Source organism: Plectropomus leopardus, chromosome 14 (genome assembly GCF_008729295.1).
Source record: "Plectropomus leopardus isolate mb chromosome 14, YSFRI_Pleo_2.0, whole genome shotgun sequence".
NCBI lineage: Eukaryota > Metazoa > Chordata > Actinopteri > Perciformes > Serranidae > Plectropomus > Plectropomus leopardus.
In genome coordinates, this window is record NC_056476.1 from 5425592 (window position 1) to 5451523 (window position 25932).

A 25932-nucleotide genomic window follows, 5' to 3' on the forward strand; every position below is an offset into this window, starting at 1 on the left:
GTAAATAAAGCAGGATATAAGACTGGATGTCCACAAGCAAATCTAGACATTTATTTGTTTAAAAACTTCAATTGAAATTTCTGAAAACTATTTTCATGACATTACCTGCAACCAGAATAGTGTGGAAAATAATGCAAAGGAATAAGACTATCATGTTGTGTTTTTCTGCGTGTTTGGCCATACTGAAAGAAAATCACACTCAGAGCAGTTATACTCAGTATGTCCAACCTTTTTTTCTGTAAACCCTCCCAAGTCATGAGGTGGGTGGTGTCATTGTGCTCATATTTCATTTTAACAACTTACATCACTGTCTTTGTATAAAGATCTGAGTATTGATGTACTGAAGAGGCCCAGGTGCAAGAGGCTGTGAGAGGTTTTGTACTGAGGAGCAGTGATATGTAGCACTGTGTAAACTAGCAGCACAGAAGTAAACTGCACTGCTGTTCAGTCTGACTGCTTCAATTTTTTAATTGTGCAGGTCTGGTCTTTATTTGCGCTCCCTTCAATCTTCACATCTCGTTGATTCTTCTCTATGTTATCCATGGTTGCTAACATGTATCCCAGAAACTGTAGCTGTCTGTTTGATTGTTTGTACCAGAGGATTCGGTTGTAGTTGTCAATACTGTGTGAACAGTCGACTTTGGCTGTTTCTCCCTCATTGACTAACATGTGAGCTGGAGTCTGGTGGACTTTGTCACTTAGAGAGGAACCTGTGGAAAAGCATCAAACAGAAAACACACATTATACAGTGATGGTATATGAGGGTTAGCCGTCATAAATGTAAATAAAGAATAAGAATTTTAGATGACAAACTAAAACTTTCTGTGACATTACCTGAAACCAGTATGACATTTAGGGCTGTGCAGTAGAGATAATCATTGTGTTCTGCTCTGTGGCTGAATTTAAGAACATCCTTATTAACTGTACCGTGTTTTCATCCCTGTATGTGCAGCTCTACTGAATATGTTACTCATGCTGGGTAAACTTCCCCATCAGGAAACATGTTTGTTGTTGGGTGGGGACATAATGAATTGCAGTCTTCCTGAGCTGCCACTGCACCCAACACACATACTGTGCTGCCACCTTATGACTGGAAACAAGATAACAAAATCCTAAAATGAACTTGGCATTATGGTACAATAGATTACTGTATATGCTTGTTTGTTGGAAGTACAGCAGAAGTTTGGATTAAATAGAAGAAGCAGTGCATTTTTTTTTTTAATTTTGTGAGAGCATTACTTTTTTTGACAATTAATTTTTATATTAAGTCAAACTGTTAGCATATAGTTCATAATGCATTTTCAAGAGTCAATCGATAAGTCTGATAATAAACAAAGTAATTGTACTGTGCACACTGTAAGTACACAGTATGTATGTCTTTTTCTTTTTCAAGTTTGTTTCTCAGTTGGGAATAATTAAAAAATATTGGCCTGTTTTACCCCATGCATTTAAAAAATTACTGACATTAAAATACCTTTAACAGCATGAGAAAACATCCATGAATTAGATGTAGCTGCTTCCCAGTGTTTTTCTATTACCTGACTTCAGGTAAACTACCATGCTTACACTGTACTACATGATATTTCTAGTCTAAAAATATGCTAATAGTTGTTTTTTCGGCTGTGTGTTAGCTTGTAAAAAATGAATTCTTATCTTTTTTAAAAAAAAAAATTGTATGCAAATACATGTTTGGTAATGTCTGAATCATAGATGTATAAAGAGAACTTGATGCAGTGTTTTAGGTAGAGCTTAGCTTAGCTTAGCTCAACTGCTGCGTACAAATTACCCAGATGACTGGCACATGCTTCTTCACTGTGTGGCTCATAGAGCAGGGCCTGGAGACTTCTGCGTGCCAAACTGGCTCCTTCCAGCTTAGCGTTGTTGGACTAAATCAGGGGTCGGCAACCTTTGCTATCAAAAGAGCCATTTTTGGTCCAAAAAGAAAAAAAAAATCTATCCTAAGCCGCAAAACATGTTGGATACTTAAAATGAAGGTAACACAATACATTTAGTCAAAATTAGCCTATCAATATTATTACTGGCTCTATATGAGCATGCATTAATGTATTTTACCACTGTTTATTATTTTTGGTTACATTAACTTTGCAGCGTTGGTGATAAAAATTAACAGATCTATCCATGCATTATTAATGTCTCCATATTCCTCCGAGACTTCTCCTATCTTGTATTTGGAATTCATAGCAAATCAAGCTTTTTTGATCCAGGACTGCCCACTACTTTTTGAAATTTGTCAAAACAAGCAAAAAGGCACTAAGGCCACAGAAATATGATGCATAGTGTAGTTACTGAAATGCTAATACATTTTCATATTCTGCGTACAGGCTACACATTTTTGCAACTGAAAAATGCAAGAGTAATTTTAGGCCTAAAACAGTGATAACATTGAGTGAAAATCTTTAAAAAATAATTGCTATTCATTTCCATATAATTTTTATTCAGAGACACAGGAGCCACTGGAGAGGGGCAAAAGACCCGCATGTGGCTCCAGAGCCACAGGTTGCCCACGCCTGGACTAAATGAATTATATTCTGATAGTGAAAGGGATCATCTTGAGGGGCTTTTGATTCTCAAAAAATGTATCCTCTTTATTCACAGATGTGTTTTGTGCCATGTTCGTAAAGGAAATAGTTTTTTGTGGTGGGAGGTGAGTGATTGGAGGTGTGGTGTTACAGCTGACACACTAAAAGTTACAGGTGGGAGTGACGCTGTAATGTGATATTCTGCAATTGTACTCGAGGTCCCCCTACAGCACAGCAGATAAACAGACTCACTGATAAATGTGCCAACAGTGCACTGAGGTTTTTGTTCAGCTGTTGAATGTGTCTGTATCACTGTGTTCACTCACAGCACAGAAATACAAGCCTTTATCTTTTGGCTCCAGATTCTTCACTGTGAATGTCCCACTCTCAGCGTCAGGCTTGGTGGCTGCAAATTTTTCTTTGCTAAATTTTCCAAAATCATGATCTTCATTGCCGCTTCTTGTGAACACGATCTGTTTCATTGTTTCTCTCTGGCAGCTGTCTGTACCAGTACATGTGGAAATAGCTGCCACCCTTTGTGTGTCTGCAGTTCATTGTTGCACCTTCACCCTGTTTTACCCACAGTATGGGAGTTTGGGTAACATCACTTCCATCAAAAGACCTGTGTGCATAAAAAAAACATACACATTTATTATTCCACAACTTCAGTTTGACATGAAAAGTTTTGTAAGATGACAAAAAAATACAAATAACTTTTTTAAGAGTTTAATTTCTAAATCCGAGATCAGAGTTGTTTTTTCTGTAGAGCACTAATGAAACATTTTCTCTTCCTCTGCTGTCATCCAAAAAAAATAGTTTTACATTGTAAAGCAATGAGTTTTAATGTGATTCACCTTTTTCCAGAGAAGAGATATTAAAAAGTGAGGCATCGATGTCTAATCATGTCCATGTCTGGAAGTCAGAGTCTCCTGTACGTTTGTCAGTGTGTTCATAGAGATATGAAGAGTTGTAGGTGGGAGTGTCAGTATTTTCTATGACGATCTCTGAACCTGTCAGTTGTATCAAAACACACATGATGAATTAAAGTGTAACTGTGAGTGTTTGTGGTACTCAAGGTCCCCCTGCAGTACATGAGATAATTGTAACAGCAGTGTTAACAGTGCAGTGTGCGTTTTTGTTCAGCTGTTGAATGTGTCTGTATCACTGTGTTGACTCACAGCACAGAAATACAAGCCTTTATCTTCTGGCTCCAGATTCTTCACTGTGAATGTCCCACTCTGAGCATCAGGCCAGGTGGCTGCAAATTTATCTTTGCTGAATTCTCCAAAATCGTGATCGTCTCTGAGGGACGATGTGTACACCATGTGCTCCATTGTTTCTCTGGGCAGCTGTCTGTACCTGTACATGTCGTAATAGTTAGAACCCTTTGTGTGGCTGCAGGTCATTGTTGCATCTTCATCCTGTTTTTCACACAGTATGGAGGTCTGGATGACATCACGTCCATCAGTTAGACCTGTGTGTATAACATTTATAAAAAATGACCAAATATAAACCTTCTCTTATTGTGGATTTTACTGTTAATTGATATCAATGAGAACTCCCCCCCCACCACCACCAATAGTTTTTAGTGAAATTTAAAGTAAAAAAAAATGATTATAAACAGCTGATTTTATTGTAAATTACCTGAAGTCCACAGAAAAATAAATCACAATATGATGTGGTCTTTATTGATGATAATATCCATGTTCAACAAACTGCTAGAGTCTGATACTATTGTCATATGAAGAGATGAAGAGTTGTAGGTGGGAGTGTCTGCGTGTGGGAGTGTCACTGCAAAAAAATCCTCCGTCTTAGTGTAGATGGAAGTATGAGTGATACTGAAGGTCCCCCTACAGTTGATGAATGTTACCTTTAACAACACCTTTGACTGTGCAGCTGTAACAGTTCAGGCTTTTAAAAGTTTTAACAGTAGTGTGAGCAGGTGAAGCATGTGTGTTTTGGTATCTGCAGGGCTCCGATCATGTTCATTTAGTCACATGTGACTGTGCCATTTTTTGGCACACCACTTAGCCCTAATTTGCACATGCAAGGATTACGACAACTGTAATTCAGTCAGGAGAAACAGATGAATAAGGTAAAGATTTATTTCAGATTACAGGTGTACAGGTTTGACAGGCAGACTCAGGTTCTTAGCCTTTATTTCTTATTTTTGTAGTCGAGGGAGGTCTGCCCAAAACAATGTGCACAACTGCAGCATGACTGCACCAAAGGCAACAAGAGAATCATATTTAGGAAGAGAGCAGCAAGAGATTTTTTTTGTTTTTTTACCTGAAAGGCTAACAGTGAAGATGAAAATAAATTACAGCACTCAAAAATATGGTCTTCTTTTTACCAGAGCTTCACATTGTTGAACTGTGGGTGACAATTAAACAGTTGATGAAACCATCAAAGGCTCAGTTTAGATGGAGGCTGTCTGCAGGTGTTTAGGGGGCTCAACATGTCATCTCTGCAGATGATAAAGTTTTTGTATTGACGTGAGGCAGCATCAACAGAAAACACACATTATACAGTGATGGTATATGAGGGTTAGCCGTCATAAATGTAAATAAAGAATAAGAATTTTAGATGACAAACTAAAACTTTCTGTGACATTACCTGAAACCAGTATGACATTTAGGGCTGTGCAGTAGAGGATAATCATTGTGTTCTGCTCTGTGGCTGAATTTAAGAACATCCTTATTAACTGTACCGTGTTTTCATCCCTGTATGTGCAGCTCTACTGAATATGTTACTCATGCTGGGTAAACTTCCCCATCAGGAAACATGTTTGTTGTTGGGTGGGGACATAATGAATTGCAGTCTTCCTGAGCTGCCACTGCACCCAACACACATACTGTGCTGCCACCTTATGACTGGAAACAAGATAACAAAATCCTAAAATGAACTTGGCATTATGGTACAATAGATTACTGTATATGCTTGTTTGTTGGAAGTACAGCAGAAGTTTGGATTAAATAGAAGAAGCAGTGCATTTTTTTTTAATTTTGTGAGAGCATTACTTTTTTTGACAATTAATTTTTATATTAAGTCAAACTGTTCGCATATAGTTCATAATGCATTTTCAAGAGTCAATCGATAAGTCTGATAATAAACAAAGTAATTGTACTGTGCACACTGTAAGTACACAGTATGTATGTCTTTTTCTTTTTCAAGTTTGTTTCTCAGTTGGGAATAATTAAAAAATATTGGCCTGTTTTACCCCATGCATTTAAAAAATTACTGACATTAAAATACCTTTAACAGCATGAGAAAACATCCATGAATTAGATGTAGCTGCTTCCCAGTGTTTTTCTATTACCTGACTTCAGGTAAACTACCATGCTTACACTGTACTACATGATATTTCTAGTCTAAAAATATGCTAATAGTTGTTTTTTCGGCTGTGTGTTAGCTTGTAAAAAATGAATTCTTATCTTTTTTAAAAAAAAAAATTGTATGCAAATACATGTTTGGTAATGTCTGAATCATAGATGTATAAAGAGAACTTGATGCAGTGTTGTAGGTAGAGCTTAGCTTAGCTTAGCTCAACTGCTGCGTACAAATTACCCAGATGACTGGCACATGCTTCTTCACTGTGTGGCTCATAGAGCAGGGCCCTGGAGACTTCTGCGTGCCAAACTGGCTCCTTCCAGCTTAGCGTTGTTGGACTAAATCAGGGGTCGGCAACCTTTGCTATCAAAAGAGCCATTTTTGGTCCAAAAAGAAAAAAAAATCTATCCTAAGCCGCAAAACATGTTGGATACTTAAAATGAAGGTAACACAATACATTTAGTCAAAATTAGCCTATCAATATTATTACTGGCTCTATATGAGCATGCATTAATGTATTTTACCACTGTTTATTATTTTTGGTTACATTAACTTTGCAGCGTTGGTGATAAAAATTAACAGATCTATCCATGCATTATTAATGTCTCCATATTCCTCCGAGACTTCTCCTATCTTGTATTTGGAATTCATAGCAAATCAAGCTTTTTTGATCCAGGACTGCCCACTACTTTTTGAAATTTGTCAAAACAAGCAAAAAGGCACTAAGGCCACAGAAATATGATGCATAGTGTAGTTACTGAAATGCTAATACATTTTCATATTCTGCGTACAGGCTACACATTTTTGCAACTGAAAAATGCAAGAGTAATTTTAGGCCTAAAACAGTGATAACATTGAGTGAAAATCTTTAAAAAATAATTGCTATTCATTTCCATATAATTTTTATTCAGAGACACAGGAGCCACTGGAGAGGGGCAAAAGACCCGCATGTGGCTCCAGAGCCACAGGTTGCCCACGCCTGGACTAAATGAATTATATTCTGATAGTGAAAGGGATCATCTTGAGGGGCTTTTGATTCTCAAAAAATGTATCCTCTTTATTCACAGATGTGTTTTGTGCCATGTTCGTAAAGGAAATAGTTTTTTGTGGTGGGAGGTGAGTGATTGGAGGTGTGGTGTTACAGCTGACACACTAAAAGTTACAGGTGGGAGTGACGCTGTAATGTGATATTCTGCAATTGTACTCGAGGTCCCCCTACAGCACAGCAGATAAACAGACTCACTGATAAATGTGCCAACAGTGCGCTGAGGTTTTTGTTCAGCTGTTGAATGTGTCTGTATCACTGTGTTCACTCACAGCACAGAAATACAAGCCTTTATCTTCTGGCTCCAGATTCTTCACTGTGAATGTCCCACTCTCAGCGTCAGGCTTGGTGGCTGCAAATTTTTCTTTGCTAAATTTTCCAAAATCATGATCTTCATTGCCGCTTCTTGTGAACACGATCTGTTTCATAGTTTCTCCTGGCAGCTGTCTGTACCAGTACATGTAGAAATAGCTGCCACCCTTTGTGTGTCTGCAGTTCATTGTTGCACCTTCACCCTGTTTTACCCACAGTATGGGAGTTTGGGTAACATCACTTCCATCAACAAGACCTGTGTGCATAACAATAAAACATACACATTTCTGATTATTCCACAACTTCAGTTTGACATGATAAAGTTTTGTAAGATGACAAAAAAATACAAATAACTTATTTAAGAGTTTAATTTCTAAATCCGAGATCAGAGTTGTTTTTTCTGTAGAGCACTAATGAAACATTCTCTTCCTCTGCTGTCATCCAAAAAATAATAGTTTTACATTGTAAAGCAATGAGTTCTTAATGTGATTCACCTTTTATCCAGAGAAGAGATATTAAAAAGCTGAGGCATCGATGTCTAATCATGTCCATGTTCTGGAAGTCAGAGTCTCCTGTACGTTTGTCAGTGTGTTCATAGAGATATGAAGAGTTGTAGGTGGGAGTGTCAGTATTTTCTATGACGATCTCTGAACCTGTCAGTTGTTGTATCAAAACACACATGATGAATTAAAGTGTAACTGTGAGTGTTTGTGGTACTCAAGGTCCCCCTGCAGTACATGAGATAATTGTAACAGCAGTGTTAACAGTGCAGTGTGCGTTTTTGTTCAGCTGTTGAATGTGTCTGTATCACTGTGTTGACTCACAGCACAGAAATACAAGCCTTTATCTTCTGGCTCCAGATTCCTGTGAATGTCCCACTCTGAGCATCAGGCCAGGTGGCTGCAAATTTATCTTTGCTGAATTCTCCAAAATCGTGATCGTCTCTGAGGGACGATGTGTACACTATGTGCTCCATTGTTTCTCTGGGCAGCTGTCTGTACCTGTACATGTCGTAATAGTTAGAACCCTTTGTGTGGCTGCAGGTCATTGTTGCATCTTCATCCTGTTTTTCACACAGTATGGAGGTCTGGATGACATCACGTCCATCAGTTAGACCTGTGTGTATAACATTTATAAAAATGACCAAATATAAACCTTCTCTTATTGTGGATTTTACTGTTAATTGATATCAATGAGAACTCCCCCCCCACCACCACCAATAGTTTTTAGTGAAATTTAAAGTAAAAAATGATTATAAACAGCTGATTTTATTGTAAATTACCTGAAGTCCACAGAAAAATAAATCACAATATGATGTGGTCTTTATTGATGATAATATCCATGTTCAACAAACTGCTAGAGTCTGATACTATTGTCCATATGAAGAGCTGCGTGTGGGAGTGTCACTGCAAAAAAATCCTCCGTCTTAGTGTAGATGGAAGTATGAGTGATACTGAAGGTCCCCCTACAGTTGATGAATGTTACCTTTAACAACACCTTTGACTGTGCAGCTGTAACAGTTCGGCTTTTAACAGTTTTAACAGTAGTGTGAGCAGGTGAAGCATGTGTGTTTTGGTATCTGCAGGGCTCCGATCATGTTCATTTAGTCACATGTGACTGTGCCATTTTTTGGCACACCACTTAGCCCTAATTTGCACATGCAAGGATTACGACAACTGTAATTCAGTCAGGAGAAACAGATGAATAAGGTAAAGATTTATTTCAGATTACAGGTGTACAGGTTTGACAGGCAGACTCAGGTTCTTAGCCTTTATTTCTTATTTTGTAGTCGAGGGAGGTCTGCCCAAAACAATGTGCACAACTGCAGCATGACTGCACCAAAGGCAACAAGAGAATCATATTTAGGAAGAGAGCAGCAAGTGAAAGGCTAACAGTGAAGATGAAAATAAATTACAGCACTCAAAAATATGGTCTTCTTTTTACCAGAGCTTCACATTGTTGAACTGTGGGTGACAATTAAACAGTTGATGAAACCATCAAAGGCTCAGTTTAGATGGAGGCTGTCTGCAGGTGTTTAGGGGGCTCAACATGTCATCTCTGCAGATGATAAAGTTTTTGTATTGACGTGAGGCGAATCTGCAGCACTGTGCTGACTGGCAGCACAGAAATATACACCGCTGTCATTTAACGAAAGATCAGAAACGCTGAGACGTGATTGTGTGCGGCCATCTCCGTCAAAGCTGATTTTTCCTTTCACGTCCTCCTCAGGGTATTGAAAGTTCAGATTCAGATATCCCAGAAACTTTAGAGCTCCTTGTTTGTCTTGTTTGTCTTGTTTGTACCAGAGAATTTGATCAAAATTTGTTATGCTGTGTGAGCAGTTGATCTCACTGGTAACAGATTCACCAGTTTTCTTTATGATGGAAGGAGGTGTTTGGAAGACTCTGTCGCTGTAAGAGGCACCTGTGGAAAAAGAGCAGATGTTAAAATAAATAGTGACATTAGTAGCTGTACAGTGTCTTATCTGTTGGAAATACTCACCATTATTCCCCGGCAGATGAAGGAAACAAAATACAAAGACCAGAAACATCATCATTTAAATATGAGACTGCTGTCGGCTTTTGTTTCAGCTCAGCACCTGCAGACGACGGCACATCACTATTACTGTTAATACAAACACGGGAGGTGCCAATTACCTGCAACACAGCTTTCACTTCATCAACAGGATAGCACTGTGTTGGTGTTGTAATCTATGGAACTGGGTGTCTTTAATTTGCAGAGGTTTGTCTCCCCCTGCAGGGGTCAGTGAGTGAAAGTCAGGTAAAATTGGACTCCACACATCAGATATTCACAAACCAGTGCAGCAGTTTGTGAGTCTTTCTGATAATATATGTAACAGACTGTTCACAGACATATCAATTAAAATGTTTAAAGCTGTTTGACTTTTGCTCATCAGGCTTTCATTGAACGGTTAAATTGTCCCGTGATGAACTAATGTTTGAACACTTGCAGGGTCTTGTCAGTGAATATGGATGTATGAGTTAATGTGTGCACATTTCTTCATATTATTTAAAAATCTGAACATGACACGATCGACAAGAGTCATCTGCAACTATTTTGATAATCTTTTAACACTTTCAGTCGTTTTTCAAGCAAAAATGCAAAACCTATGTATTTGTCTCCATTACTGTTAATTGTTATCATCTTAATATATTTTGCTGTTGGACGGACAAAACAAGTACTCTGAAGATGTCATCTTGGGTTTTGAGATTAGTAGAGAATATTATCGCCGAATGATTATAATCATTACTCGAAGTCCTTTTGAGACCAAATCTTATCAATATCATATTTCCATCAGGGATGTTTGATAGTATCGGCACACCATCGGTAATGGCAGATATTGGCTTTAAAATGAAATATTGGAATCGGCCAACATGCTGATTTCTGCAATATCACTTACCAATTTATATTTTATTAATGACAAAGTGAACATTTAAAAAACATCAACCCTAACTTGATTTTTTTTCTTATTTTGCACAGTGAATGAATATTACACACACTCCATCTGCTGGTGGGCCATCACGATAAGAGTATAATATAATGGTAATTCTACTACAGAGGAGAATTAATGATCACTAAAATTAGGTGGGAAAAAAGTGGATATATTGATATCGGTATTGTTATCGGCCAAATGAGTTGTTTTTATACCTGCGTGTCAGGTATCGGCAAAAAGCTGTCTGTACCAGTACATCTGGTAGTGTAAATCACCCTTGGTGTGGCTGCAGTGTATTGTTGCATTGCCGTCTTGGTTTTCCCACAGTACAGCAGACTGGGTGACATCACTCCCATCAGTAAAACCTCTGTACATTACAGGAAATATTACCATGTGTGGAAAGTTTTCCTCTCATACAGCTGACCATTGTGAACTTCTGTTGTCAACATTGAAAAAACGTCAGTTGCAGGCTGTAATACTTTACCGTTAATCCACAACAATAATAGAAATATGATGCTATCATATCAGATCATGTCTCATCTGTCAGTGTAAACAGTTTCAGGTGGGAGTGTTAATATCATCTGTGATGTTCTCTGATGCTGTTTGCCGCTGCATCAAAACCCACCTGCTGAATCAAAGTGTTACTGGGAGTGTTTGTGGTCGTGGAGGTCCCCTAAAGTATGTGAGATAATACGTTTTTGAAACAGTGGTGCAAATAGTGCACTGAGTTTTTGTTCAGCTGTTGAATGTGTCTGGATCACTGTGTTTGCTCACAGCACAGAAATACAAGCCTTTATCTTCTGGCTCCAGATTCTTCACTGTGAATGTCCCGGTCTCAACATCAGGCTTGGTGGCTGCAAATTTTTCTTTGCTGAGTTTTCCAAAATCATGATCTTCAATGCCGCTTCTTGTGAACACGATTAGATTCATTGTTTGTCCTGGCAGCTGTCTGTACCAGTACATCTGGAAGAAGTCAGCACCCTTCGTGTGGCTGCAGTTCATTGTTGCTTCGTTTCCCTCGTCTGCCCACAGTATGTCCGTCTGGGTGACATCGTTTCCATCAGTTAGACCTGTGGCCGAAGCAGTAAAAGTTACCACAAATAATTTGATCTAATGAGAGCACAAACTTGAAACTAGAGTCCATAGTTTGATTTAATTGTGAACTACCTGAAGTCCAGAGCAAAAAGACGGACAGTGTGAGGAGGTGTTGTTTGGTGATTGTAATTTCCATATTCTGTTTGACACAAACTACTGACCTCAGACAATTACAGAGACATAAAGACCTGCAGGGGGGAGTGTCATTGTGACGTGATCATGTGAAGCTGCTCTCTACAAATCTACAAATCACTCAAGGTGCAGTATACTTAATACTGGAGGTCCCCTTCAGTTAGTTGGTAAAAACTTATTGACAATACATGAATCAGTTGTTAAGAATTTTATGGGGGAAAAATCACAGTGATCAGTGCAGACTTTGGATTATTGACAGGGATGTTTTTTTACACTTATACAAAAAATAACTGCATGAGGTAGTCTTTCGAAATAACTCAAGTCATATCATTCCCACAGTTAATCAGTAATGTTCACATTTATATTAGAATCTTTACTTCATAGGTCACATAAAGAGTCAAGTTTCAGAGGAGGTTAAAACAGTTGATAAAACCACCAAGGTGTAGATGGAGGCTGTCTGCAGGTGCTGAGCAGCCTGCACGTCGTCTCTCCGCAGATGATAAAGGAGAGTTTTTGTATTGACTTGAGAGGAATCTGCAGCACTGTGCTGACTGGCAGCACAGAAATACACACCGCTGTCATTAAATGAAAGATCAGAAACGCTGAGGCGTGATGTTGTGCGGCCGTCTCCGTCAATGCTGATTTTTCCTGTAACGTCAACCTCGATATTCTCAAAAATTACATTCATATATCCCAGGAGCTTTAGAGCTTTATGTTGGTCCTGTTTGTACCAGAGAATGACTTCATAATTTGGTATGCTGTGTGAACAGCTGATATTGTTATTGGCGAAAGGTTCACCCGTTTTCTTAATGATAAACGGAGGTGTTTGGGAGACTCTGTCGCTGTTAGACGCACCTGTGGAAAAAACAGACAAAATTTTAAATATGCAAGTTATTACCTGTGTAGTGTTTTGCTCTTTATGGAATTTTATTATGTTTCTCACCATTATTTTCAGGCAGATGAAGAAAACAGAATATAAAAAAACCAAATATCATGTTAGAGAAGTTTAGATATGCCAGAGTTTTCCGGAGTCCTGTTAGCTAAAAACTTGTGCACAATAGTGCGTCTCTTTTGCAGTTTAATGAACGGGGGAGGCGTCAGGGAGGAGACTGCACCGTAGCTTTAACTTCATCACACAGAGGGGGTCACATTATTCCCTTGAGGAAGTCAATGGAGGTGTAATTTGTGTGGGTTTGTTGCCCCCTGCTGGTGTAAAAATACTGCAAGTTGGATCACTTCAGGCTTTGTTTAGTAGTTATTTTTATGTAATTTATCAGATATCTACAAACACTACAGCTGATAGTTATTTCAGTTCAGTGCTGCAGGTTGGAGTATCACATGATGCTGCACCCACATCTCTTCTCGAGTCACATATCTTTAGCCAGCATATGTAATATTGAATTCATTGTCGGGTGTCACACTGCCAATGTATTTGAGATTCTGACCACAGACATGTTAAAACAGAACCTGACATTTTTTAATTTCCCTAAATACTCTATTATTCTGCATTCTTCATTTAGTCCATTATGGCCTCCTGTTCAGGCACTTAAAGAGTTTTTTTTCTAGATAATTATGATTAAATAAGTTCATTTGTCCACTGCATTCATAGCAGCATTTTAAGATTCAGTTAGTCATTTTTCTTATGTATCTGCATACATAAAAAAGGCAAAATACTGTCATCAGCCCACAGCAGTTCATCAGAATAGTACAAAATATATGTAAAAACAATTCTGTATGTAAAGAAACATGTTAAAAACATCCCCACTGAAACTCGATCTAAAACTTCAGTTGAGAACAAGAAATTAAAGTAGTGGATTAGCAAACATATCGGCACAGACTTTTAAGTATTTGAAAATTGAAGTTTATTTTAGTTTATTTAAATAGCATCTTTCAATAAACAAAGCACCAGAGAAGTAGAAAGCAGTTTCAAACTCAGAAAGAGTTGCCTTGAAAAATGAATACATATAGTTTAATAACAAGCAAAATAGCAAAATTTGGTAAAAAAATAAATGCTTTGATGTTACAAAAATCTCAAAAAACTGAATTTCAACATTGCCAAACAATGTTAACTTTAATGTTTTGTAATGCAATTGTGTTGTTGACTAATTACACAACATCTAGAGAGACTCAGCACAGAGGTTTTTGTTTGGCCCTGCAAGTAAACTGTTTCACTGTGTTCACTCACAGCACAGAAATACAAGCCTTTATCTTTTGGCTCCAGATTCTTCACTGTGAATGTCCCTCTCTCAGCGTCAGGCTTTGTGGCTGCAAATTTGTCTTTGCTGAATTTTCCAAAATCATGATCTTCAATGCCGCTTCTTGTGAACACGATTAGTTTCATTGTTTCTCCTGGCAGCTGTCTGTACCAGTACATCTGGGAATAGTAAGCACCCTTCGTGTGGCTGCAGTTCATTGTTGCATCTTTACCCTGTTTCTCCCACAGTATGTCCGTCTGGGTGACATCACTTCCATCAGTAAGACCTGTGTGAAAAACAGTAAATGTGACACAGAGTGAGCATTTGAACTTGAAGACATCTGAACATTTACAGCAATTCTAAACTTTTGTTTATTATCCCACTTATTGATGCATAAGTCAGTAAGGTAGTGTGCTGATTTTTTGCAGTTTACCTTTTATCCAGAAGAGAAAAAATAACAAGCTAACAAGACCATGTTTGATGATGTCCATGTTTGTAAAGTATGAGTCAAACAAATATCTGTCAGCGTAGTTACAGAGATGAAGAGTTGGCAAGTGGGAGTGTCGTATAATGTGTGACATGTGATCAAACTGTAATAGGAGAATTTGTGGTACTCGAGGTCCCCCTACAGCACAGCAGATAAACAGACTCACTGATAAATGTGCCAACAGTGCACTGAGGTTTTTGTTCAGCTGTTGAATGTGTCTGTATCACTGTGTTTGCTCACAGCACAGAAATACAAGCCTTTATCTTTTGGCTCCAGATTCTTCACTGTGAATGTCCCACTCTCAACATCAGGCTTGGTGGCTGCAAATTTTTCTTTGCTAAATTTCCCAAAATCATGGTCTTCAATGCCACTTCTTGTGAACACGATCTGTTTCATTGTTTCTCCTGGCAGCTGTCTGTACCAGTACATGTAGATATAGGTAGCACCCTTCGTGTGGCTGCAGCTCATTGTTGCATCTTCTCCCTGTTTCCCCCACAGTATGTCCGTCTGGGTGACATCACTGCCATCAGTAAAACCTATGTTGAAAAACCATAAACATTTAACTTGCACACAGCAGAACACTGACAGTGATTTTTAACTTTTGATCATTTTTCCTCTTGTAGAAGTTCAAGTCAGTAGTGTCGTGTGCTGATTTAGTTTTTTACCTTTCATCCAGGACAGAAACAGTAACAAGCTGGTGAGACCATGTTTGATGATGTCCATGTTTAGAAAAGTTAAGAGTGAAACACAAAACTGTCAGTGCAGTTACAGAAAGATATGAAGAATTGCAGGTGGGAGTGTCGCATATTATGTGGCGTGCGATCCAAGTGTAACTGGGAGTGTATGTGGTACTTGGGGTCCTCCTACAGTCCATTAGGTAAGTGGTTTTAAAAACGGTGGTGCTGACAGTTTACTGGAGTTTTATTTCAGCTGTTGAATGTGTCTGTATCACTGTGTTGACTCACAGCACAGAAATACAAGCCTTTATCTTCTGACTCCAGATTCTTCTCTGTGAATGTCTCACTCTCAATGTCAGGCTTGGTGGCTGCAAATTTCTCAGCTGAAATTTTCAAAATTAAAACCTGTTCTGGTGGATGATGTGTTCACCATTTGTTCCTTTGTTTCTCGGGCAGCTGTCTGTACCAGTGAATCAGGTTATAGGTAGGACCCTTCGGCTGCACTTCATGGTTGCACTGTCACCCTGTTTTTCCAGCAATATTTTGGTCACTTCCATCAATAAAACCTACGTTGAAAACCATAAGCATTTAAAAAAGTGAACATGTAAATTGCAAACAGCACAACATTTACGGTAGTTTTTATCTCTTGATTATTGTTCCTCTTATAGACGTTCAAGTCAGTGCTGCAGTGTGCAGATTTTTTTGTGTTTTTCCTTTTATCCAGAGCAAAATCAGTAACAAGCTGATGAGAACATGTTTGATAATGTCCATGTTTCGAAAAGTCAGAGTGAAACGCGTAACTGTCAGTGTAGGTACAGAGATGAAGAGTTGTAGGTGGGAGTGTCAAATGTTGTTTGGCTTGTGATCAAAGTGTATCAGGGAGAATTTGTGGGACTTGAGGTCCCCCTTGACTACATGAGATTAGTGCACTGAGTTTTTGTTCAGCTGTTGAATGTGTCTGTATCACTGTGTTGACTCACAGCACAGAAATACAAGCCTTTATCTTCTGACTCCAGATTCTTCACTGTGAATGTCCCTCTCTCAGCGTCAGGCTTTGTGGCTGCAAATTTTTTTTTGCTGAATTTTCCAAAATCATGATCTTCATTGCCGATTCTTGTAAAACGATTAGTTTCATTGTTTCTCCTGGCAGCTGTCTGTACCAGTACATCTGGGAATGGCTAGCATCCTTCGTGTGGCTGCAGTTGATTGTTGCATCTTCACCCTGTTTCCCCCACAGTATGTCCGTCTGGGTGACATCACTGCCATCAGTAAGACCTGTGTTGAAAAACCATAAACATTTAACTTGCACACAGCAGAACACTGACAGTGATCTTTCACTTTTGATCATTTTTCCTCTTGTAGAAGTTCAAGTCAGTAGTGTAGTGTGCTGATTTAGTTTTTTACCTTTCATCCAGGACAGAAACAGTAACAAGCTGGTGAGACCATGTTTGATGATGTCCATGTTTAGAAAAGTTAAGAGTGAAACACAAAACTGTCAGTGCAGTTACAGAAAGATATGAAGAATTGCAGGTGGGAGTGTCGCATATTATGTGGCGTGCGATCCAAGTGTAACTGGGAGTGTATGTGGTACTTGGGGTCCTCCTACAGTCCATTAGATAAGTGGTTTTAAAAACGGTGGTGCTGACAGTTTACTGGAGTTTTATTTCAGCTGTTGAATGTGTCTGTATCACTGTGTTGACTCACAGCACAGAAATACAAGCCTTTATCTTCTGACTCCAGATACTTCACTGTGAATGTCTCACTCTCTGTCAGGCTTGGTGGCTGCAAATTTCTCTGCTGAGATTTTCAAAATTAAACCCTTTTTGTGGTGGATGATGTGTTCACCATTTGTTCCTTTGTTTCTTGGGCAGCTGTCTGTACCAGTGCATCAGGTAACAGGTAGCTATGTGGCTGCACTTCATGGTTGCACTGTCACCCTGTTTTTCCAGCAGTATTTTGGTCACTTCCATCAATAAAACCTACGTTGAAAACCATAAGCATTTAAAAAAGTGAGCATTTAAATTGCAAACAGCACAACATTTACGGTAGTTTTTTTATCTCTTGATTATTGTTCCTCTTATAGACGTTTAAGTCAGTGCTGCAGTGTGCAGATTTTTTTTGTGTTTTTTTCCTTTTATCCAGAGCAAAAACAGTAACAAGCTGATGAGAACATGTTTGATAATGTCCATGTTTCGAAAAGTCAGAGTGAAACGCGTAACTGTCAGTGTAGGTACAGAGATGAAGAGTTGTAGGTGGGAGTGTCAAATGTTGTTTGGCTTGTGATCAAAGTGTATCAGGGAGAATTTGTGGGACTTGAGGTCCCCCTTGACTACATGAGATTAGTGCACTGAGTTTTTGTTCAGCTGTTGAATGTGTCTGTATCACTGTGTTGACTCACAGCACAGAAATACAAGCCTTTATCTTTTGGCTCCAGATTCTTCACTGTGAATGTCCCTCTCTCAGCGTCAGGCTTTGTGGCTGCAAATTTCTCTTTGCTGAATTTTCCAAAATCATGATCTTCATTGCCGATTCTTGTGAAAACGATTAGTTTCATTGTTTCTCCTGGCAGCTGTCTGTACCAGTACATCTGGGAATAGCTGCCACCCTTCGTGTGGCTGCAGTTGATTGTTGCACCTTCACCCTGTTTCTCCCACAGTATGTCGTCTGGGTGACATCACTTCCATCAGTAAGACCTGTGTGAAAAACAGTAAATGTGACACAGAGTGAGCATTTGAACTTGAAGACATCTGAACATTTTCAGCAATTCTAAACTTTTGTTTATTATCCCACTTATTGATGCATAAGTCAGTAAGGTAGTGTGCTGATTTTTTTTGCAGTTTACCTTTTATCCAGAAGAGAAAAAATAACAAGCTAACAAGACCATGTTTGATGATGTCCATGTTTGTAAAGTGTGAGTCGAACAAATAACTGTCAGCGTAGTTACAGAGATGAAGAGTTGGCAAGTGGGAGTGTCATATAATGTGTGACATGTGATCAAACTGTAATAGGAGAATTTGTGGTACTCGAGGTCCCCCTACAGCACAGCAGATAAACAGACTCACTGATAAATGTGCCAACAGTGCACTGAGGTTTTTGTTCAGCTGTTGAATGTGTCTGTATCACTGTGTTTGCTCACAGCACAGAAATACAAGCCTTTATCTTTTGGCTCCAGATTCTTCACTGTGAATGTCCCACTCTCAACATCAGGCTTGGTGGCTGCAAATTTTTCTTTGCTAAATTTCCCAAAATCATGGTCTTCAATGCCACTTCTTGTGAACACGATCTGTTTCATTGTTTCTCCTGGCAGCTGTCTGTACCAGTACATGTAGATATAGGTAGCACCCTTCGTGTGGCTGCAGCTCATTGTTGCATCTTCTCCCTGTTTCCCCCACAGTATGTCCGTCTGGGTGACATCACTGCCATCAGTAAAACCTATGTTGAAAAACCATAAACATTTAACTTGCACACAGCAGAACACTGACAGTGATTTTTAACTTTTGATCATTTTTCCTCTTGTAGAAGTTCAAGTCAGTAGTGTCGTGTGCTGATTTAGTTTTTTACCTTTCATCCAGGACAGAAACAGTAACAAGCTGGTGAGACCATGTTTGATGATGTCCATGTTTAGAAAAGTTAAGAGTGAAACACAAAACTGTCAGTGCAGTTACAGAAAGATATGAAGAATTGCAGGTGGGAGTGTCATATATTATGTGGCGTGCGATCCAAGTGTAACTGGGAGTGTATGTGGTACTTGGGGTCCCCCTACAGTCCATTAGTAAGTGGGTTTAAAAACGGTGGTGCTGACAGTTTACTGGAGTTTTTGTTCAGCTGTTGAATGTGTCTGTATCACTGTGTTGACTCACAGCACAGAAATACAAGCCTTTATCTTCTGACTCCAGATTCTTCACTGTGAATGTCTCACTCTCAATGTCAGGCTTGGTGGCTGCAAATTTCTCTGCTGAAATTTCCAAAATTAAACCCTTTTCTGGTGGATGATGTGTTCACCATTTGTTCCTTTGTTTTCTCGGGCAGCTGTCTGTACCAGTGAATCAGGTTATAGGTAGGACCCTTCGGCTGCACTTCATGGTTGCACCGTCACCCTGTTTTTCCAGCAGTATTTTGGTCACTTCCATCAATAAAACCTACGTTGAAAACCATAAGCATTTAAAAAAGTGAACATTTAAATTGCAAACAGCACAACATTTACAGTAGTTTTTATCTCTTGATTATTGTTCCTCTTATAGACGTTTAAGTCAGTGCTGCAGTGTGCAGATTTTTCTGTTTTTTTTTTCCTTTTATCCAGAGCAAAAACAGTAACAAGCTGATGAGAACATGTTTGATAATGTCCATGTTTCGAAAAGTCAGAGTGAAACGCGTAACTGTCAGTGTAGGTACAGAGATGAAGAGTTGTAGGTGGGAGTGTCAAATGTTGTTTGGCTTGTGATCAAAGTGTATCAGGGAGAATTTGTGGGACTTGAGGTCCCCCTTGACTACATGAGATTAGTGCACTGAGTTTTTGTTCAGCTGTTGAATGTGTCTGTATCACTGTGTTGACTCACAGCACAGAAATACAAGCCTTTATCTTTTGGCTCCAGATTCTTCACTGTGAATGTCCCTCTCTCAGCGTCAGGCTTAGTGGCTGCAAATTTCTCTTTGCTAAATTTTCCAAAATCATGATCTTCATTGCCGCTTCTTGTGAACACGATCTGTTTCATTGTTTCTCCTGGCAGCTGTCTGTACCAGTACATGTCAAAATAGTTAGCACCCTTCGTGTGGCTGCAGCTCATTGTTGCATCTTCTCCCTGTTTCCCCCACAGTATGTCCGTCTGGGTGACATCACTTCCATCAGTAAGACCTGTGTTGAAAAACCATAAACATTTAACTTGCACACAGCAGAACACTGACAGTGATCTTTAACTTTTGATCATTTTTCCTCTTGTAGAAGTTCAAGTCAGTAGTGTAGTGTGCTGATTTAGTTTTTTACCTTTCATCCAGGACAGAAACAGTAACAAGCTGGTGAGACCATGTTTGATGATGTCCATGTTTAGAAAAGTTAAGAGTGAAACACAAAACTGTCAGTGCAGTTACAGAAAGATATGAAGAATTGCAGGTGGGAGTGTCGCATATTATGTGGCGTGCGATCCAAGTGTAACTGGGAGTGTATGTGGTACTTGGGGTCCCCTACAGTCCATTAGGTAAGTGGTTTTTAAAACGGTCGTGCTGACAGTTTACTGGAGTTTTTGTTCAGCTGTTGAATGTGTCTGTATCACTGTGTTGACTCACAGCACAGAAATACAAGCCTTTATCTTCTGACTCCAGATTCTTCACTGTGAATGTCCCTCTCTCAGCGTCAGGCTTTGTGGCTGCAAATTTTTTTTTGCTGAATTTTCCAAAATCATGATCTTCATTGCCGCTTCTTGTGAAGACGATTAGTTTCATTGTTTCTCCTGGCAGCTGTCTGTACCAGTACATCTGGGAATAGTAAGCACCCTTCGTGTGGCTGCAGTTCATTGTTGCATCTTTACCCTGTTTCTCCCACAGTATGTCCGTCTGGGTGACATCACTTCCATCAGTAAGACCTGTGTGAAAAACAGTAAATGTGACACAGAGTGAGCATTTGAACTTGAAGACATCTGAACATTTACAGCAATTCTAAACTTTTGTTTATTATCCCACTTATTGATGCATAAGTCAGTAAGGTAGTGTGCTGATGTTTTTGCAGTTTACCTTTTATCCAGAAGAGAAAAAATAACAAGCTAACAAGACCATGTTTGATGATGTCCATGTTTGTAAAGTGTGAGTCGAACAAATAACTGTCAGCGTAGTTACAGAAATGAAGAGTTGGCAAGTGGGAGTGTCATATAATGTGTGACATGTGATCAAACTGTAATAGGAGAATTTGTGGTACTCGAGGTCCCCCTACAGCACAGCAGATAAACAGACTCACTGATAAATGTGCCAACAGTGCACTGAGGTTTTTGTTCAGCTGTTGAATGTGTCTGTATCACTGTGTTTGCTCACAGCACAGAAATACAAGCCTTTATCTTTTGGCTCCAGATTCTTCACTGTGAATGTCCCACTCTCAGCGTCAGGCTTAGTGGCTGCAAATTTCTCTTTGCTAAATTTTCCAAAATCATGATCTTCATTGCTGCTTCTTGTGAAGACGATTAGTTTCATTGTTTCTCCTGGCAGCTGTCTGTACCAGTACATGTAGATATAGTTAGCATCCTTCGTGTGGCTGCAGCTCATTGTTGCATCTTCACCCTGTTTTCCCCACAGTATGTCCGTCTGGGTGACATCACTTCCATCAGTAAAACCTATGTTGAAAAACCATAAACATTTAACTTGCACACAGCAGAACACTGACAGTGATTTTTAACTTTTGATCATTTTTTCCTCTTGTAGAAGTTCAAGTCAGTAGTGTCGTGTGCTGATTTAGTTTTTTACCTTTCATCCAGGACAGAAACAGTAACAAGCTGGTGAGACCATGTTTGATGATGTCCATGTTTAGAAAAGTTAAGAGTGAAACACAAAACTGTCAGTGCAGTTACAGAAAGATATGAAGAATTGCAGGTGGGAGTGTCGTATATTATGTGCCGTGCGATCCAAGTGTAACTGGGAGTGTATGTGGTACTTGGGGTCCCCCTACAGTCCATTAGGTAAGTGGGTTTAAAAACGGTGGTGCTGACAGTTTACTGGAGTTTTTGTTCAGCTGTTGAATGTGTCTGTATCACTGTGTTGACTCACAGCACAGAAACACAAGCCTTTATCTTCTGACTCCAGATACTTCACTGTGAATGTCTCACTCTCAATGTCAGGCTTGGTGGCTGCAAATTTTCTCTGCTGAAATTTCCAAAGTGAAACCCTTTTCTGGTGGATGATGTGTTCACCATTTGTTCCTTTGTTTCTCGGGCAGCTGTCTGTACCAGTGAATCAGGTAATAGGTAGGACCCTTCGGCTGCACTTCATGGTTGCACTGTCACCCTGTTTTTCCAGCAGTATTTTGGTCACTTCCATCAATAAAACCTATGTTGAAAACCATAAGCATTTAAAAAAGTGAGCATTTAAATTGCAAACAGCACAATATTTACGGTAGTTTTTATCTCTTGATTATTGTTCCTCTTATAGACGTTCAAGTCAGTGCTGCAGTGTGCAGATTTTTTTGTGTTTTTCCTTTTATCCAGAGCAAAATCAGTAACAAGCTGATGAGAACATGTTTGATAATGTCCATGTTTCGAAAAGTCAGAGTGAAACGCGTAACTGTCAGTGTAGGTACAGAGATGAAGAGTTGTAGGTGGGAGTGTCAAATGTTGTTTGGCTTGTGATCAAAGTGTATCAGGGAGAATTTGTGGGACTTGAGGTCCCCCTTGACTACATGAGATTACTGATAAATGCACTGAGTTTTTGTTCAGCTGTTGAATGTGTCTGTATCACTGTGTTGACTCACAGCACAGAAATACAAGCCTTTATCTTTTGGCTCCAGATTCTTCACTGTGAATGTCCCTCTCTCAGCGTCAGGCTTTGTGGCTGCAAATTTTTCTTTGCTGAATTTTCCAAAATCATGATCTTCATTGCCGCTTCTTGTGAAGACGATTAGTTTCATTGTTTCTCCTGGCAGCTGTCTGTACCAGTACATGTAGATATAGGTAGCACCCTTCGTGTGGCTGCAGCTCATTGTTGCATCTTCACCCTGTTTCTCCCACAGTATGTCTGTCTGGGTGACATCACTTCCATCAGTAAGACCTGTGTGAAAAACAGTAAAAATGTGACACTTGAGTGAGCATTTGAACTTGAAGACATCTGAACATTTTCAGCAATTCTAAACTTTTGTTTATTATCCCACTTATTGATGCGTAAGTCAGTAAGGTAGTGTGCTGATGTTTTTGCAGTTTACCTTTTATCCAGAAGAGAAAAAATAACAAGCTAACAAGACCATGTTTGATGATGTCCATGTTTGTAAAGTATGAGTCGAACAAATAACTGTCAGCGTAGTTACAGAGATGAAGAGTTGGCAAGTGGGAGTGTCATATAATGTGTGACATTTGATCAACTGTAATAGGAGAATTTGTGGTACTCGAGGTCCCCCTACAGCACAGCAGATAAACAGACTCACTGATAAATGTGCCAACAGTGCACTGAGGTTTTTGTTCAGCTGTTGAATGTGTCTGTATCACTGTGTTGACTCACAGCACAGAAATACAAGCCTTTATCTTTTGGCTCCAGATTCTTCACTGTGAATGTCCCACTCTCAGCGTCAGGCTTTGTGGCTGCAAATTTCTCGTTGCTAAATTTTCCAAAATCATGATCTTTAACAGCAGGTGTTGTGAACACGATTAGTTTCATTGTTTCTCCTGGCAGCTGTCTGTACCAGTACATCTGGTAATAGGTAGCACCCTTCGTGTGGCTGCAGCTCATTGTTGCATCTTCACCCTGTTTCCCCCACAGTATGTCCGTCTGGGTGACATCACTTCCATCAGTAAAACCTATGTTGAAAAACCATAAACATTTAACTTGCACACAGCAGAACACTGACAGTGATTTTTAACTTTTGATCATTTTTTTCCTCTTGTAGAAGTTCAAGTCAGTAGTGTCGTGTGCTGATTTAGTTTTTTACCTTTCATCCAGGACAGAAACAGTAACAAGCTGGTGAGACCATGTTTGATGATGTCCATGTTTAGAAAAGTTAAGAGTGAAACACAAAACTGTCAGTGCAGTTACAGAAAGATATGAAGAATTGCAGGTGGGAGTGTCGTATATTATGTGGCGTGCGATCCAAGAGTAACTGGGAGTGTATGTGGTACTTGGGGTCCCCCTACAGTCCATTAGATAAATGGTTTTTAAAACGGTGGTGCTGACAGTTTACTGGAGTTTTAGTTCAGCAGCTGAATGTGTCTGTATCACTGTGTTCACTCACAGCACAGAAATACAAGCCTTTATCTTCTGACTCCAGATTATTTACTTTGATTAGACCTGCATTTATAACTCTCAAAAATTTCTCTTGGCTGAAACCACCAAAGTCATGGTGTTTGTTGCCAAATCTTGTGAGCACTATTAGTTGTATTGTGTCACTAGACATTAAACATTAGTTGAATTGGGCAATTCAGATGCATTTTTTTCAAATGTAGCAATATTTAGAGATGACATTAACATAAACAATGTCCATGACAAATGTATTATTTGTATTATTTTATTATTTGTATTAAAGTATTATTACTTTTTTTCAACAGAATCTAACTGTTGAAACTACGGCCAAACATGCCTCCAAAATATACCTGCTGTTATTCAGAATTGTGCTGTAGTTTGATTCATTTAATAACAATTATACATTTTCGTCCAGAAGGTGGCATTGTTTTCATACTTTTGCATAGAGAGTGAGCGAGACAGAGACAGAGACAGACCGAGACAAACGGAGAGAAAGAGAGAGCGATATCTTTGAATTCAGACAGATGTAACTCTTGTTCTGCTGTCTGACTTAAGTGCATTTTGCCTGTTTTCGTCATATTTAACTTTTCTTCCTCACTGTCAATTTTAAGAAAATTGTTCAAAACAAAAAATGGGCAAATAATGACCACATGTCAAAACTGAGCTCAGACTGCATGTCATGAGTTATTCGATGCTGACTTTGAACGAACTAGTACAGTAATTTACATGTAAATTTAATTCTGCCCCCCGGTGTTTTAAAACCCAAACTCGTCCTCTGAAGTCCAGGCTCCTCTCACGCTGCGGTTTCTGAGAGTCACAGTAGATCACATTGAATGAAATATTTATTCACACAGCTGCGGTTGGTTTTCACAGACGTCTTACAAGTGCACACAGTTCAGAGATATGTGAGATTTCACAGACCAATAAAAAAACTGGAAGACTGCTGCTGTGTCTGAGCAGCAGGAGACCCAAATTCAAGGACAGATAGTTTGATGGTGGGATCAGAAACAGCTGTTTGCTTCAGCTGCTGATCAACATATACTGTATGTTGAAATGCACAACTAATATTTAATTCAGATAAATATCATCAATTGTACACACACTGTGGCATTTGAAATCTTTAAATCTGATGAGACCCCCAAATTAAAACATTTATAACACCTGAAAGATGATTCTATTTTATGAAAAGTCACTGAAAATCTTGCCCCACATGACTTTACAGTATGTTTATTTACACAAGTCACAGTAACATCAAGTGGTAGTGACGCAGATCTCCAAAAATACTTCAGCTGAACCCAATTAAACAAATTCATCGCAGTGCGTCAAATTCCTCTGATAGCAAATCCAATTTTAATCCTCAGTGTTGACTTTTTTTCACATTTTTACTTTTTGTAATCATCTTCAGTCTGTCCCTTGAAAGGCTTCGTCTCTTTACAAAATAACATTGCAATTGTTACAAATGCCTCAAAACATACAGTATAAATATCAACTATTTTACACTTCCACTTGTTGGTGGATGTCGGCTTCTTCAAGAGACACACAGTCTGCACGTTGACTCACTGGTGAAACAGCACTTTGTCCTTTGGCATGAACATCAGGACCGTTAAAAGGTCAGTTCAGTTAAGCTGAATATAATGTTGGTTTTGAAAATGTAATATCATAATAACTCCTTGCATTAATGGGTTTTTATCATCGGCAGTTGCTAAGTATTTGTCATATTTGGAGTACTTGGTTAAATGTGGAGGT

The 25932-nt window shown here is 39.0% G+C and overlaps 1 protein-coding gene, 1 pseudogene and 4 gene segments (V, D, J or C); all 6 read right to left on the reverse strand.

The window, feature by feature from the left end:
• Positions 1–11416: 11416 nt before the first annotated feature.
• LOC121953577 lies at positions 11417–12957 on the reverse strand. The gene is made up of 3 exons (XM_042500742.1): positions 12852–12957; positions 12482–12763; positions 11417–11751 (listed from the first exon to the last, which is right to left on the reverse strand). Exons 1-3 carry the CDS (start codon positions 12901–12903, stop codon positions 11417–11419), a joined length of 669 nt encoding a protein of 222 aa, XP_042356676.1. The 5' UTR covers positions 12904–12957.
• Positions 12958–14666: 1709 nt separating this feature from the next.
• On the reverse strand, positions 14667–15592 carry LOC121953772. The segment is given in 2 exon segments: positions 14667–15126; positions 15256–15592. Coding segments are annotated over 2 exon segments (393 nt in total).
• Positions 15593–17343: 1751 nt separating this feature from the next.
• Positions 17344–18984, reverse strand: LOC121953771 (annotated as a pseudogene).
• A 629-nt stretch (positions 18985–19613) lies between these two features.
• LOC121953768 lies at positions 19614–20395 on the reverse strand. The segment is given in 2 exon segments: positions 19614–20119; positions 20249–20395. Coding segments are annotated over 2 exon segments (393 nt in total).
• Positions 20396–21126: 731 nt separating this feature from the next.
• LOC121953770 lies at positions 21127–22048 on the reverse strand. The segment is given in 2 exon segments: positions 21127–21581; positions 21712–22048. Coding segments are annotated over 2 exon segments (393 nt in total).
• Positions 22049–22668: 620 nt separating this feature from the next.
• Positions 22669–24004, reverse strand: LOC121953769. The segment is given in 2 exon segments: positions 22669–23007; positions 23879–24004. Coding segments are annotated over 2 exon segments (393 nt in total).
• Between the last annotated feature and the right edge of the window lie 1928 nt (positions 24005–25932).